The 14,458-nt window shown below is 42.1% G+C and overlaps 2 protein-coding genes across 2 annotated transcripts in view; one reads left to right on the top strand and one right to left on the bottom strand.

Annotated features, from left to right (window-relative positions):
- PHF3 (PHD finger protein 3) overlaps window positions 1-6,995 on the bottom strand; it is a 52,665-nt gene extending 45,670 nt beyond the window's left edge. Inside the window, 1 exon segment of the mRNA XM_050710003.1 lies at window positions 6,798-6,995. The gene's annotated coding sequence lies outside the window, so the exon portion shown is untranslated.
- On the top strand, window positions 3,197-7,286 carry LOC126913227 (basic proline-rich protein-like). The gene is made up of 2 exons (XM_050709489.1): window positions 3,197-3,337; window positions 6,345-7,286. The coding sequence occupies exons 1-2, from the start codon at window positions 3,197-3,199 to the stop codon at window positions 7,284-7,286; spliced, it is 1,083 nt and encodes a 360-aa protein (XP_050565446.1).
- The last annotated feature ends 7,172 nt before the right edge of the window (window positions 7,287-14,458 follow it).

Below are 14,458 nucleotides of genomic sequence, written 5' to 3'. Positions count from 1 at the left end.
GCTTCTTGAAACGGGAAAAGGACACAAATTCTCTCCAGCTCCTTCCTCTATTAGCCGCCTCCCACACACCAGACAGGATTTTATTTTTTGAATGAATGCACTAATTAAAGGAAAAGAGAAAAGGGGGTTTTACAGCTTGTAGTGCTTGAATTAGTTTCTAGATTCTCATTCCAGCAACCTGCTGCTAAACGAGCCCGGTATCTACTTACGCTTACTACAGCAGTAAGTATGCTTTCTTATAATTATTAACTGGATATTTCTGCTTTAATGATCAACAGGGAAAATCCTAGCCATACACATACTCAAATGCTTTGCCCCAATTTCAACCCTGTTCTCACAATTTAGTTTTGCAATTTCACAAGTTTCCATGAACAACATGCGAGCATGAAAAAATTCTTTTTTTTTTGTTGTTAAAAACATGGCAGTCTTTCTTCATTCTCCCATCTGGCAGTCCAGAAGGAAACAGTGGTCAGGTATATCACTGCAGAGCATGAAGTCTTTACAGTATCTACACATCAACCATGATGAAAACAGTGTAATGCACAACATCCTACTGACTGAACAGTCAGCAAGAAGGAAAAATGAGGCCAAATCAGGTGCCTTTACTTACAGAGGTAACAGCCTTACAGGAGGAAGTTTGTTATATTTGAATATTCCCTACAAGAAAATACAGACTTGTTTGTTATTAAGCAGTGCATCTATGTGTGTACCATGCCAACTAGCATCTATAGCAGCCCATATTCTTCTCCCCATTCATAAAATAATATCCAAACTTGGCAACAAACAAAGTAGCAAACTGTAACTGAGGAAGTGCTGTGCCCTTTTAAATAGTCTCTTCTATTAACCTTAGGCAATGTAGCTACAACAATCTGATACTATACAGGATAAACTACAAGAGCTGGAGTAGCCCAGAGTAGGAAAATAATTGCAAATGCCACAATCCAGTACTTCAAAACAGCCTCCTGTAATGACCGTGTTTTTTTCATATCAGCATCATGCAAGCATGTGAGTCACAGGCACAGGACAAACTGATGGCAAACCTCGCCAGTGACATCGCAGATATAACACTCACAAATTACTGGAAGAATTTTTTTGTGCCCAACATTAAATATAAGGGGCATGGGGGGTAGGAAGCTTTGAACATATTTACAGTAATCTTTCTCAAGAGGGTTTTGTTTGTTTGTTTGTTTGTATAGGAGGGGAACCTTTATGTAATGCCTGTTACCAAAGCAGCACTATCCACTTCATGAAGAGCAGTTGCAAGTAACAAAAGCTCCGGCAGAACTGCAGCCCTTAGCTGCAGCCCCAAGCTGCAACATAGCAAGGCTGCTGACAGAATTAACCTCTCTACAACAATGTGATTGGGGGGGCGGGGGGGGAATACCTACAGTTTTGCAAGACCACCACACAGCCATCCAGAACACCAAATGCATTATTACAAAATAAAACAATGGCCTCAGCCATCTTCAGTGAATCACAGAATCATTAAGGTTGGAAGAGACCTTCAAGATCATCTGGTCCAACCATCCCCCTACCACCAATGTCACCCACTAAACCATGTCCCTAAGCACCACGTCCAACCTTTCCTTGAACACCCCCAGGGACAGTGACTCCAGCACCTCCCTGGGCAACCCCTTCCAATGCCTGACTGCTCTTTCTGAGAAGAAATGTCTCCTCATTTCCAACCTGAACCTCCCCTGGTGCAACTGGCATTCCCTCTAGTCCTATCACTGGTTATCTGCAAGAAGAGGCCGACCTCCAGCTCCCCACGCCTTCCTTTCAGGTACCTGTAGAGAGCAATAAGGTCTCCTCTGAGCCTCCTCTTCTCCAGACTAAACAACCCCAGTTCCCTCAGCCGCTCCTCATAGGACTTGCTCCAGGCCCTTCACCAGCTTCGTAGCCCTTCTCTGGACACACCCCAGGGCCTCAATGTCCTTCTTGTAGTGAGGGGCCCAAAACTGAACACGGTACTTGAGGTACAGCCTTGACATCTACCTAGTTATTAGAGAGAACTACAGAAAAAAATTGTTGTAAAGTTTGTTTCTGAAGCATGATTCTATGATCAAGTTCTATCCAAATTTTGTATCAAAAGATCCCTGTAAGGTTTTAACCAGTGAGGTTTCACATAAAAATCCTGCCATCACAAAACCTAGTAAGTTTTAAAAAAATTGATGTTCTACAATTGTTAAAAGCTAGAGGGGCATCCCAGTAAAGTACTTGGGATGAAAATTTTGCTTTACTTGGTTCAAGAACCTGATGTTCAATTCCTTGCATACCTTGTACCATACCAAGTTCAGAAGAAGTACTTTAGCATTACTAGATCAGCACACGGCATAGGATCCACAGGGACTGACAATGAAAGGCAGACATACCTCTTGCTAGACAACAGATTTTTAAAAAGCAATTGCTACAAAAAATTACTTTCCCTCTTCCCTCCTTCACACAGGAGAGGACTTGTATTTAAAATATAAGCATATATATACAATAGAAATTCCTGTATTTTCAATGACTTATTTAAAAGAAGTCTAGTTTATGAAAACCCTCAGAAGTTAGGCTTCAAAAAAATACAGTATTTCCACAGAAAGTTAACAACTTTTTCATATTATATTCATTCCTTCAAGTAGTACTATTAAGAACACCAGTCAGAAAAGTATACAAAAGGAACAGAGCTGTTTGGATAAATAGCTTCTTAGATATCAAAACAAACGTAAAAAGCTGGCACTGCACTGCCACAGAGAAACCCAACAGCACGTACTAACAAAAACACAACTGCATTTTAGTACAATAGTACAACTGACAAAAGCAGCTTTCCAGCAAAACAGAGGGAAATTGCACCTTAATTGACATGAAATTAGCTGACTACACATACAATTAAAGGAATCCCTCTTCTGCATGCTTTGGTGAATACTGTAACTAAAAGAGCATTCAGCATACCCAACGTCTGCCTTAGCTCACCAGAGCTGGGATGCCAGCACACCCCAGGAACCCCATGTCCCAAGAGCTACAACCCGACATCCATCCACCAGCACTGCTCCAAGTGCTGGCACTGCACACAGGCAGCATTACTGCCATCCTCCTGCCCTCCTTGCACGTGGAACCGTAACAGGTACGCTCACAAACGCCTGACTGAAAGTTAATGAGGTTGCCATGTGTCCGTGCTTAAGCGTTGGCAGCTGTACTTAGTCCGACAACTTCTATGGGTATTACAGCTCCAAAAGCCACAGCGAAGACCCAGGCCTCTGTAGTAACGGAGGTTCTAGCCAACGGAGCTCACGGCCTCAACACACCATGGGATGAAAAAGGAAACACCATTACTACACAATACACCGGCGGCACAGTCAGCAACAATGCTGTCCCTTTGCAACACTCACACCAATGCACCTTCTCCTCTGGTTGACACAGTTTGAAATCCCATCACCTAGGGCAGTCATCAAGGAATAAATGAACTGACAAAACATCTCTGACAGGACAATCACTTCTGATTTACGAGCATCTGAATTGTGATATAACCACAGAAATGTATTCAGAACTGTCAAAGGAAATGTTAGTGTCCTTTCTAAAAGAAAAAATATACAAAGCTTGGATGGAATATGGTTTCCTGAGCTTTGGCCTTTGAGAATAATTAAATCTGGTCTCTTTCTAGTTCACCAGCCGCTCAAACAGGACACCGAAGACTAGCCTAACAGCAACATGTAACCAAAATAATGTATTTGTAACAACAATATTGCTGCATTGCAGGTACACTGACAAAGATACACACCAAAAATGTCAACCCATAAGTATCTACGTACCACCTCTGTTCCTTGAATTCCCTATTATTGAATCCCTCATTTAAAACTGCCTATCTAACTCTTAATGGCTCTTGTTATCCTCCTCTTACCCTAAAGTCTTCAAACACCAACTGACCCAAATCTTACCACCCTGTTACTAAAATCTCAGTAGTCTTGACATATCAAGCAATAAGCACATCCCAAAATCTATAATCTGAAGATGCATGCTGTACCCCTCACTGACACACAGCAGATCCCCTACTCTTTCCTACCAGGTTATTTGAAGGAAGGTCAGACAGCTCAAGATTTTTCTTTATTAAACTTCGCTATCCGAAAGAATTACGTTCTACTACCAGAACTGTAACTCATTTCACTGAACAGGAAAAAAAAGTACATTTCAAACAAAGGATTAAATTAGAAGACAAAGAAAAGCGGAAGAGACAGAGATAAACCTTTTCCTAATCATACAAGATCAAATTATATCACACAAAATCAGATCTTTTGCACAGAAAAACCTTTCCTCAAAAACATGTTTCTCATTCTCCCTCTACAGCTAGAAGAGGCACAAAAAACTGCACTAGAAGTTGTGTTCTGTCACAAAAAATGACTTTACACTTTGATATCCTTCAAATTTATTTCATGAAGTAGACTGCTTTCCTTTACTGGACCATCCCATCAGTGAATCCCAAAAAAGTTAATAATAATCAAAGATTATACCTCTCTGTATCATTCAGAGAGTACACATCTCTCCATATGCCTCTAGAATTTGTAAGCTCACTAAGAAGAGACGTTTCCCTGAAAAGAAAAAGCTAATGACAGATTATTTTTCCATGACTACTGCTATGTTCTTCAACTCTTTTCCACCCTCACATTGCTCAATAATTGTTTCAGGAATTTTCAGCATGGTCATTATATAAACATTAAGCTTTGTAATAGGTTACATCGATTATTTGTCAGTAGTCCCAGACAGAATAATTTCATTTGTAACACTTGTTGAATTTTTCAGTGCCTCTCTGATAATGGTTAATTTGGATACACATATTAGAATTAGTTTTTTTCAAAACCAGTTAGATGCTTATTGGTGAAGCTTTGTGAGGTTTTGCACAGAAACGTAACATCTGCCATGTGCACATATTGATACCATTCAGGTGCATGCCACAAGCAGTCCATATTTTTCATTTTGCTCTTATATAATGAACACTCACATCCAGTTTATTGGACTTTGGCATTTCTACTTCATAATGCCACCTTAAAACAAAAAAAAAAACATTCCCTTACCTATCAACATTTCTGACATAATAGGCAAAACAATGAAAGATTACTATTTTCTACAAATAACTTCTCTTCCCTTAACATTTTTAAGGCTTGGATTCAACAGTATTTAGGTACCCCAGGAAAAATAAAAAGAATTACAGAAAAATTAAAGAATTACAGACTCATTAAACTAACAGCTAAAATAATTCCATACAGCATACACATGCTCAGCTCTTTGCACACGAATAACATCTAAGCCACGAGATAGAGCCAAGCTCTAAAGAGTTTCTAAGAAGAGGTCACAGAAGTATGGTAGATAATCACAAGTTTGAGCTTTTGCTTTCTTAGAGACACCTTAACAACTGCTTCCACACTGTGATAACTATATTGGATTAGATATAGACAGCATGGTTCGTAGTTAGATGCCCTTCCATCCAGCTACATAAAATTCATGAGGATTTGCAAATGTAACATGCCCATATAAAACAAATGGCCAAATAGCTGAAAATGATGGTTGAAACAAAAAAATCTAGGCGTTTAGAACTCCATACTCATACGTCTAATCTTTAAAGCAGAACCAAAAGTTAGAAGTAGCAGCTTTGTGATGAAGCAAAAAGAGAGCTGACCACAGCTTTATTGTGAGCTGCACACTAAGCGTGAAGACCGAAGTTAAATTATTCTAAGAAATCTTGAAATCCTGGATTTCAAGATCTCCCGTGCAGAATATTTCCCAAACCTTACCAGATGAATTTACTAAGCACAACAAATTGTAAATTGGGGTTGTCAGAGAGAAGCCACGTTTACAATCCTCGCGCATAACCCTACAGTATTTCCCCAGTTTAGCAATATGAGCATCAACTTTTACAACAGCAAGCGTACAGAACTTACTTAACAGATTAACAGCCCCATAAAGGACAACACCACAACTATAATTTGTTTGCTACACTTGTCACCCCATGTCCCTGTGTTCCCAACTTTCATGCTCCATTCTGCACGCCATTTCCGTAGGTCACCCTACAATAAATAGAGTGCTCTTCTGCCAACCTCTTGTGCCATGGCTGTAATGTACCCCCACTTTACAGAAAGCACACTTGTTGTTACGTGAGCAATGGCTCTTCTGAAGCCTAATAGGCATTAATTATTTACATTCCAGTAGCAAGGAGGAAGCATGGACAGACCGCCCTAGAAAGCCCATGGCACCCAAGGGTGGGATGACAGTGCCACCAGGCCTCCCCTGGCTCCCCCAGCCTCTTGTGCCATGCCTCCCGCAGCGGGTACCCTACACAAGAGTTAACCACAGAACCCGTTGACGATGCGAAGTGTGAGGGACGGGAGGAGGAGCCCCACGCAGGCCAGGCCAATAGCAGGGTAACAGCTGGCTCCGAATCGCCGCTTGCTCCCCAGCTTTCGGGGCTGCTGGAGCCCGGGGCCGGCCGGGCGGAGCTGGTAGGCCAGGACGGAGCCCTGGGGAGGCTGGCGCGGAGCTCAGGCCCCGGCCGCGGCCTGCGCAAGGTCAGCGGGGTGCGTGCGGCTGTGCGAGGGGACCCGGCCCGGCCCCCGAGCCACGGCCCGGCCCCGCGGCCCGCTGCGGCCTCAAGGCCCGAGCCGCGGCGCTGGGCCCCGCTAGGCCCGGCCAGGCCAGGCCTCAGCCCCGGCCCCTCCAGGCGCTGCCCTGCCCTGCCCGGCCGCAGCGGGCCCGGCCGTGCTGCAGAGGCCGCGCGAAGCCCAGCGCCCCCGGCCCCCCTCGCCCGCGCCCCGCCGGCGGTGACTCACCCCGCTCCGCTCCGCGCCGCGCCGCCCGCCGACGAAGGGCCGCGGAGGCCGCGCCGAAAGGGAAGACAGGGCTCGCGGGAGCGCGCACCGGCTTCCCCCGGCCCCGCTGCCCGCGCCCCCGCTCCCGGCTCCGGCTCCTCCGCCTGGCGCCGCCGGCCGCGTGCCCGCTCCCCCCGTAGGCGCGCCCCCACCGGGCCCGCCGCTCACGTGACCGCGCTGTTTACCGGGAGGCGGGCGCGGCGCCGCGCAGGCGCCCGGCCCGTCAGGGCCCCGCCGCTCGGTGTGCTGGGTCCCGGCCCCCGCCCTCAGCACCCCCGGCGGGGCTGGGGCCGAGGCAACGGGGCACGGCCCGGTGGTGGCCCGCGAAGAGCTACGGGTCTCCGTTGGGTGTCGGACGGGGCGAGCCGGGCGCGCCGCCTGTGGGGTGGTGGTGGTCAGGGGTGCTCGGATCTTGGTGGTCCTGGTTCCTCAGATCACAGAATCATCTAGGTTGGAAGAGACCTCCAAAATCAACTAGTCCAACCTCTGACCTAACACTAACAAGTCCTTCACTAAACCATATCACTAAGCTCTACATCCAAACGTCTTTTAAAGACCTCCAGGGATGGCGACTCAACCGCTTCCCTGGGCAGCCTATTCCTTGGGAGGCTCTCATGCTGCCCCTCAGCACGCACATTTCTTCCCTGTGGCCTTGTTTTCAGGTAACTTTGTCCCCTCACACCATGTCTATGACATGTTCATGCAAATTCCCACCACAGGGGCTTTTATCAGGTCATCAGAGCCTGAAGTAATCCAGTCTCCACATAATGTCACCCAGGAAAAGGGCTGTTCTGCTGGTTTGCATTGTAACATTACATACATTTTTCTCCTTCAGCCTGATGATGAACAGTATCTGCAATCCTGACACTTTGTTCCACATACCATGTTTCAAATTGAATACCCCCCCACCCAAAAAAAAATGAGTATTAGTTTTAAAATAATAGATTTATATCGTGAACGGCAATATATTAAACACTATCTTTGCATATTAGTCTTAAAAATAGAATTATATTCAGAATGACAATGTATTAACACTGTCTTTGCATATTCCTCATTTTGCAGTGCAGTGCAAGCAACATCAAGACAAAATAAAAAGGCAAGGAAGTTGAAATGGGTTGGTTTTCCTTTGTTTCTTTTTCTCAGTTCTGTTTTGAGTCTTCGAAATGCATGTTCTTTTGTGGTTCTATAAAGGCTGAAATGCAGTAAATATTTATCTCACTACCATCACATTGAGAGAGGGGGCTTAAACCTAGAGCACTACAGTACACTTCGTGTTTTCAGCCACTGCACAGACTAGTTGCAACAAGACAAAAACTTTTGTTGCGGACCACAGTTTTTAACCCAAACATTTTTCTCTCTGTCCTTAAATCACCTTTATGCAAATCACCACAAGTTTGGTTTTTATCCTCTTTTATTTCTTTTCCTCTGCTTTTCCAGTTTTGAATATTCTCTCTCCAAGGTGGGCATCTCTTAAAAAGATTGCCTTCTTATGATGGCACAAAACTGAACTACTGAGTTGATGGTGCTCATTTCTCCAAAGGCTTTCAACAAGGTACTAAGCCTCTGATATTTTCTTGAGATTATACTAAGAAATGAAATTACTGTCTGAAGTGAAATTAAGTTTATCACATTTGCGTCCAAACACATCGCATAGATTTTCCAGCATTCAAGCCTTCTGCCACAAGCACCAGGCAAACGATTGCTAGTAATCTGGTTGTTGATCATTACCCTATTCAGTTCTTTCTTTACGCTTTCAAAAGGCACCTAACTCCTGTGGCTCATCTCAGTGTAACAGAGTTCATATACTTCTCTGTGTGATGACCCACAGCATGCCAGTCCCTTTAGAATCATAGTTGCCTGTCATATATAGCGAATTGCTCACCTGTACCACCTATGTTGTGGTTTTATTTAACATCAAAAAAAAAGGAAAAAAAATTAAACCACTACAAAGGAAAATGTAATAGGTATTGCAGACAAGTTTGTATACAATGACATCGGATCAGCTACACACAACTACAGCTACACCATCTGCTATCTTTCTTAGCGATGTTTTTATCACGTCATCCCATTACACGAGATAGTTGGTAATATTCCAGATCTTGCAAGTTGTTTCCATTGGAAAGCAACCTATTTATTTTCAGAAAACAGTCTACTACTGCCCTAAACACAAGAGAAAGCAGCAGCAGAAGGCAGTTTCTTTGCCAATAGTTCCAAGTCTCTTTACAGCCATAACTCTTTCCAAGAGGTTCCTGAATGATTTTGCTTATAGCCTTCTCTTGCCTTCCATGTATTTTTTTCAGTAAACAATACCTTTGCAAATATGGTATACACAGTCAAATTTCTTACTGGAATTAAACATGGTTTGCTTTTGAGTGTTAATTACTGTTCCATTTGTAGAAATGTTGAAAGGCGCCGGATTGCTACATACGCTTAACTGGATAAAGAAGTTAGTGGATATGGTTGCAAACTAACAAGTTTCTCCCATGCTCAAGGAAAATATCCACTGTCAAAAGCCAAGATACACTACAGCAGTAGCAGTAGGCCAATAACTATTCAAACAAACTCTCACAAGAACTTTTTTTTTTTTTGGCTAGGCATATTTATTTGAATTTTCTCAAAGACATTTGATTTAAATTATTTTAAAGCCCAAGTGTTGCACTAATTTTGTAACCTACATAACTTCTTAGAACGTTATGCAAAGCAGAATTAGACTTCTGAAAGAAATTTAAATACTAGAGCAGCAGTTGTATTAATCTTCCAAGTTTACAACACTAAACAAGCTTATTTTTTATGCTAGTATCCATATTCTGAAAAGTCATACATATTACACTTGCACCTCTTAATAATTATATAACAGCCTTTTATACTGCATTTGCCATGATTTTTTCCCAATGTCAACAGCAAAGTATCTGTTCAAATTATCTAGGATTGGCTGGTATCAATAGTTTGGGAAGCTCCATGGTTAGTTCATTTGAAAGCTATTAGCTGTATATTTTCCCAAACTAGTATCCTTAACAAAATTTAAAATTTAAAATAAGAACTAAAATAAGAATCATTCAGTTCCATGGAAAAAAGGTAGAAGGAACTGTTTTATTTGAAAATAACAATACAATTTAGTGAGCTAGGGTGAAGTTCTGAAGAAAAAGATGTTAGTCATTGGTTATATGACTACGGGTAGGTTTTTGTAGGGATATGAAATATACAGATAATACAAGCTATCTATTACAACCTACTCAGTTGAATACTTAAATAATTGAATTAAAGACTGAAAGACATTTCATCCCAGAAGATGAGATTGAGTTGCAGTTATTGGCAGAGATTGGTGTATGCCAGGAAAAAAAAGCCTTGAATGAAAACAGACTACAACAGCTCACATAAAACTGACTTAATTCACAAACAAGTTTGCGCAGTTGCCTATGGAATTGCTGCTCGAGTTACTAATACTCTAAGTACCTGATATTTCACTCCAGTGTGTTTACCTTAATTGTAATGTTCTGTGAAGATGATCATTTGCTACTAAATGATAGTAAAAACAATACATTTTGACTAAGTGCTTGTTTTATGATATTTTTTTTCCCTGTATATTCATAAGGAGAGATCTGAGAGAGCATAAATTACTTTTTTTAATAAGTACAATTGTATTCAGATGAGTAACTGTTCATATATATATTCATTTAACTTAAAACATATACATTGTAGTGTGTACATATATCTTGCATTAAAAATTTATATATGTTTCCTGTAAGGCTGTTTTCTGATTTGTGGTATTTCCTCTCTGCCTTTCCACTAAGGCTTGACATTACATTTCCTTCACACACGTGTTCAGCGATCGTCCCTGCATTCTATTCCTGTTCTAGAGCAAGTTGTCCTAAGTGTTTTTTCCCGCCAACAAATGTGGTATTGCATCAAGTAGCTGGGGCACAGGCATGGTGCTAGAAATAGAGACTGTCAGTACGTCTGTTTGCTGGGGTTGCTGGGTTGTAGGGCTGTTCTGCTGAATATCAGAGCACAAAACCAAGAGACTGTAAAGAGACAACCACACAGAAAAAAAGCAAATAACAGGTAAAGAATAATGCAGTATAAATAAATAAGTTTGTGAATGAAGGACATATGATTTATCACTCTGAAAATCAAAATCAAATGAAAGAACTTCAAAGATATAAAATTTTAATTTGATATTGCTAGAAGTCCCATCCTCTGTTGGAGCAGAATTCTTACTGAGCACACATACCTTAGTTTGGCTTCGTCTTTCTTGGACAAACTTGACAAGGACTATGCATGGCATTCTGATCTTTCTCTATCAGCACAATTCTTGATCATTTTCTAGGTTTTATGCAAATGCTATTAAGTAGTTATATATATAGGATATTTTATATTAAAATATACAATATCCATTATACATTATGCTACATATACCCAGAAATGGAGTTCTCAAATCAGTTGAGAAATTCCATTTAACTTCTCCCTACTCTTCCATTGTTACCTGTTACTGTCTCCTGCTTTTTCTACTTTGAAACTGTTCTACTAAATCTTCCAGTTGAACTAATAATTTCTAGTGTGATATGATGACCTTATTTAACCTATTTTTTCTCCTCAGAATTTGTAATTATTATCATATTACCAGGCCCAAAGTTGCTTTCCTCGTTTTTGCTAATCTCCAGTTTTACAGTACAATGATTGCAGTCTGAATGAGTGGGAATCTATAGCTACACATCACAAATATTTTATGCTCGTGGGGATGCTGGCTGTGCAGCTCTCAGCTCTGCAATAAATCCATTCCTAGCCTTGGCTTCCTGCCGACATGGGCTGCTGCTCCTAGTGGTCCTCTGGGAGAGGGGTTGGGTATGCAGAGAGACAACTGCAGCTGCATGGTTCAATCCCAGACTTAGCTACAATAGAAGCAAAAAACTGCTCATGTGTGCTTGCCTCTGACTTTCATATAGACAAACAGCTAAGTTTGTGTACGGCTCAAGTTCAGTTTGCCTCTGAACTTGAGATGCGATGAGCCAGTTCTTTCAGAATTGGTAGGCTGATGTTTTCCAGTCTCTCCAACTAGAAAATTTGGAATTGCTTCCATGTGAAGTATTCGATTTCTACATTCTTATTTCCATAACCTTCATAACCTTTGTCTTCTACTTTATATTATTCAACATTGAAGAAAAGTATTAATTTAGGTTGAAACTATTCCTAGTTTATAATTAATCTTTGTTCTGTTTTCAAAATGCAGTAATCTGTGTTCTTTTTTTTTTCTGCCCCTTTCCCACTTTTCAAATTGGGACTGAAGAACTATTTGCTATGTGTTTTAGTTTATCTTAAAGGAGATACTGCAGCTTCATTTTTACAGCTCTTTAACTCTATTCCTCTGATTCTTGGATTCTAAAATATGAAGAAGATTCTCCTTTCCCAAGACTTACTCTTTTTTCTTTTTTTTTTTTTTTTCCCCTATAGCAAGGCTAGGTGGGATGCTGCTCAGGGTAGAACACTGAAGAATAAAAGTTTAGGACTGAGGCATGTCAAAGATCCCTCTAAGGACTTCCTTATCACTACCCAAAAGCAGATATCTAGGTGATTGGACTAGATGATCTTTCAAGGTCCCTTCCAATCCCTAACATTCTGCGATTCTGTGATTCTGAGACTAGCTACCAAGAAAAAAGTATTCACTAGGAGGGCAGTTGAACAAATCCTAGAACAGATGCCTGGAGAGACTGAGTTATCTTGATGGATAGGCTCCTGTATAACCTGATCTAATTTTGAAGCTAGCCCTGCTTTGAACATGGGGTTGGATTAGATGACCTCCTGATGTTTTGTACAACCTCAGTTGTTCAATAACTGGGCCAGTTAGGGCATTTCCTTCAAACCCATCTTACTGCTTCAGCCCACAAAGATGTAATAACCCTTTCTAATTCCCTTTCTGGGCTTAGCTCAGAACCTTCCAATTTTTTCCTTTTGTACTTCTATGGGAGAAGGGATTGCTATTTTAAAGAACTTACTGAGACCCGAGTTTAAATCAGCAAAAATACTTGGGCTGGAACACAATTGATACGGTAAAGTAAACAAGTGCTGATGAATAGAACTACTTTTTTTTGTTTCTGTTTTTGTTTTTTCCAGTGAAGGTACCAATTAAGGAAGTCCAGAAGGTAACTTTGAAGAGAAGTGAAATAGAAATAACAAAGAATTTCTGGGAAGGGAAAAGAGGAGCAAAATTGTTGTGGTTTAACCCAGCAGACAACTAAACACCACAGCCATCCACTCACCATACAGCCATCTCAGTGGGATGGGGAAGAGAATTGAAAAGTACAAGAACTCATAGGTTGAGATAAGGACAGGTTAATAAGAAAAGAAAAAGAAATAGGAGAAAAGAAAAAAAAAAAAGAAAAAAAAAGAAAGCAAGTAGTAATGCTCAACACAGTTGCTCACCAGCAGCTGACTGATGTCTATCAGCTGGCTGTCCTGGCTGTATCCGCTCCCAGATTCTTGTGTCCCCCTGGCCTCCTTGCTGGCAGGGCAGCACAAGAGGTCAAAAAGTCCTCGTGTGTAAGCACCACTCTGCAACAACTAAAACATCAGTCAGTTATCAACATTATTTTCATCCTAAATCCAAAACACAGCACCATACCAGCTACTAGGAAGAAAATTTACTCCCCCAGCCAAAACCAGGACAATGTTAAAGAAGTCAAGTTTCTCAGAGTATGAAAGAAACCTTATGTATCAAATAGCTAACGGAGATCAGGCATCTGAATGAAGCCTGAGAATTGTAGAAGTAAAAATGATTGAATCAGGTTTGTAATTAAATACAGTTCAATTAAAATTTTAAGTTTGCATGTTCTCCATCAGAAGGATAGCCTGCTTAACACAACGTGGTTGAATGTCATAAAATTGCCTGACTGCTTAACGGTTGTGGTCAACGTTTATGTGTCTGGGTGGAGGCCGGTCACAAGTGGTGTCCCTCGGGGGTCGGTCTTGGGTCTGGTGCTCTTCAACATCTTTATCAACGACATAGACGACGGAATCAAGTGCACCCTCAGCAAGTTTGCAGATGATACCAAGCTGAGTGGTGCAGTCGATACAACAGAGGGAAGGGATGCCATCCAGAGGGACCTGGACAGGCTGGAGGAGTGGGCCCATGAGAACCTAATGAGGTTCAACAAGGCCAACTGCAAGGTGTTACACTTGGGCTGGGGCAATCCCAGGTATCTATATAGACTGGAGAACTTGAGAGCAGCCCTGTGATGAAGGATTTGGGGGTCCTGATGGACAAGAAGCTGGACATGAGCCAGCAGTGCACGCTTGCAGCCTGGAAGGCCAACCATGTCCTGGGCTGCATTAAAAAAGGGGTGCCAACAGGGAGAAGGAGGTGATTGTCCCCCTCTACTCTGCTCTTGTGAGACCCCACCTGGAATACTGCGTGCAGGCCTGGGGCCCCCAGCACAAGAAGGATGTGGAGCTCTTGGAACGGGTCCAGAGGAGGACCACTAAGATGATCAGAGAGCTGGAGCACCTCTCCTATGAAGAAAGGTTGAGGGAACTGGGCTTGTTTATCTTGGAGAAGAGAAGGCTCCAGACCTCATTGCGGCCTTCCAGTACTTGAAGGGAGAGTATAAACAGGAGGGGGAACACCTGTT

Source organism: Cygnus atratus, chromosome 3 (genome assembly GCF_013377495.2).
Source record: "Cygnus atratus isolate AKBS03 ecotype Queensland, Australia chromosome 3, CAtr_DNAZoo_HiC_assembly, whole genome shotgun sequence".
NCBI classification, from domain to species: Eukaryota; Metazoa; Chordata; class Aves; order Anseriformes; family Anatidae; genus Cygnus; species Cygnus atratus.
This window is presented reverse-complemented; position numbering and strand designations above follow the sequence as displayed.

Bases quoted from the DNA above. Each gene is read 5' to 3' on its own strand.
- LOC126913227 (XM_050709489.1), top strand. From the start codon at position 3,197: ATGGGTATTACAGCTCCAAAAGCCACAGCGAAGACCCAGGCCTCTGTA. The intron at 3,338-6,344 runs GTCAGCAACAAT...GACGATGCGAAG, and splicing joins CACAATACACCGGCGGCACA to TGTGAGGGACGGGAGGAGGA.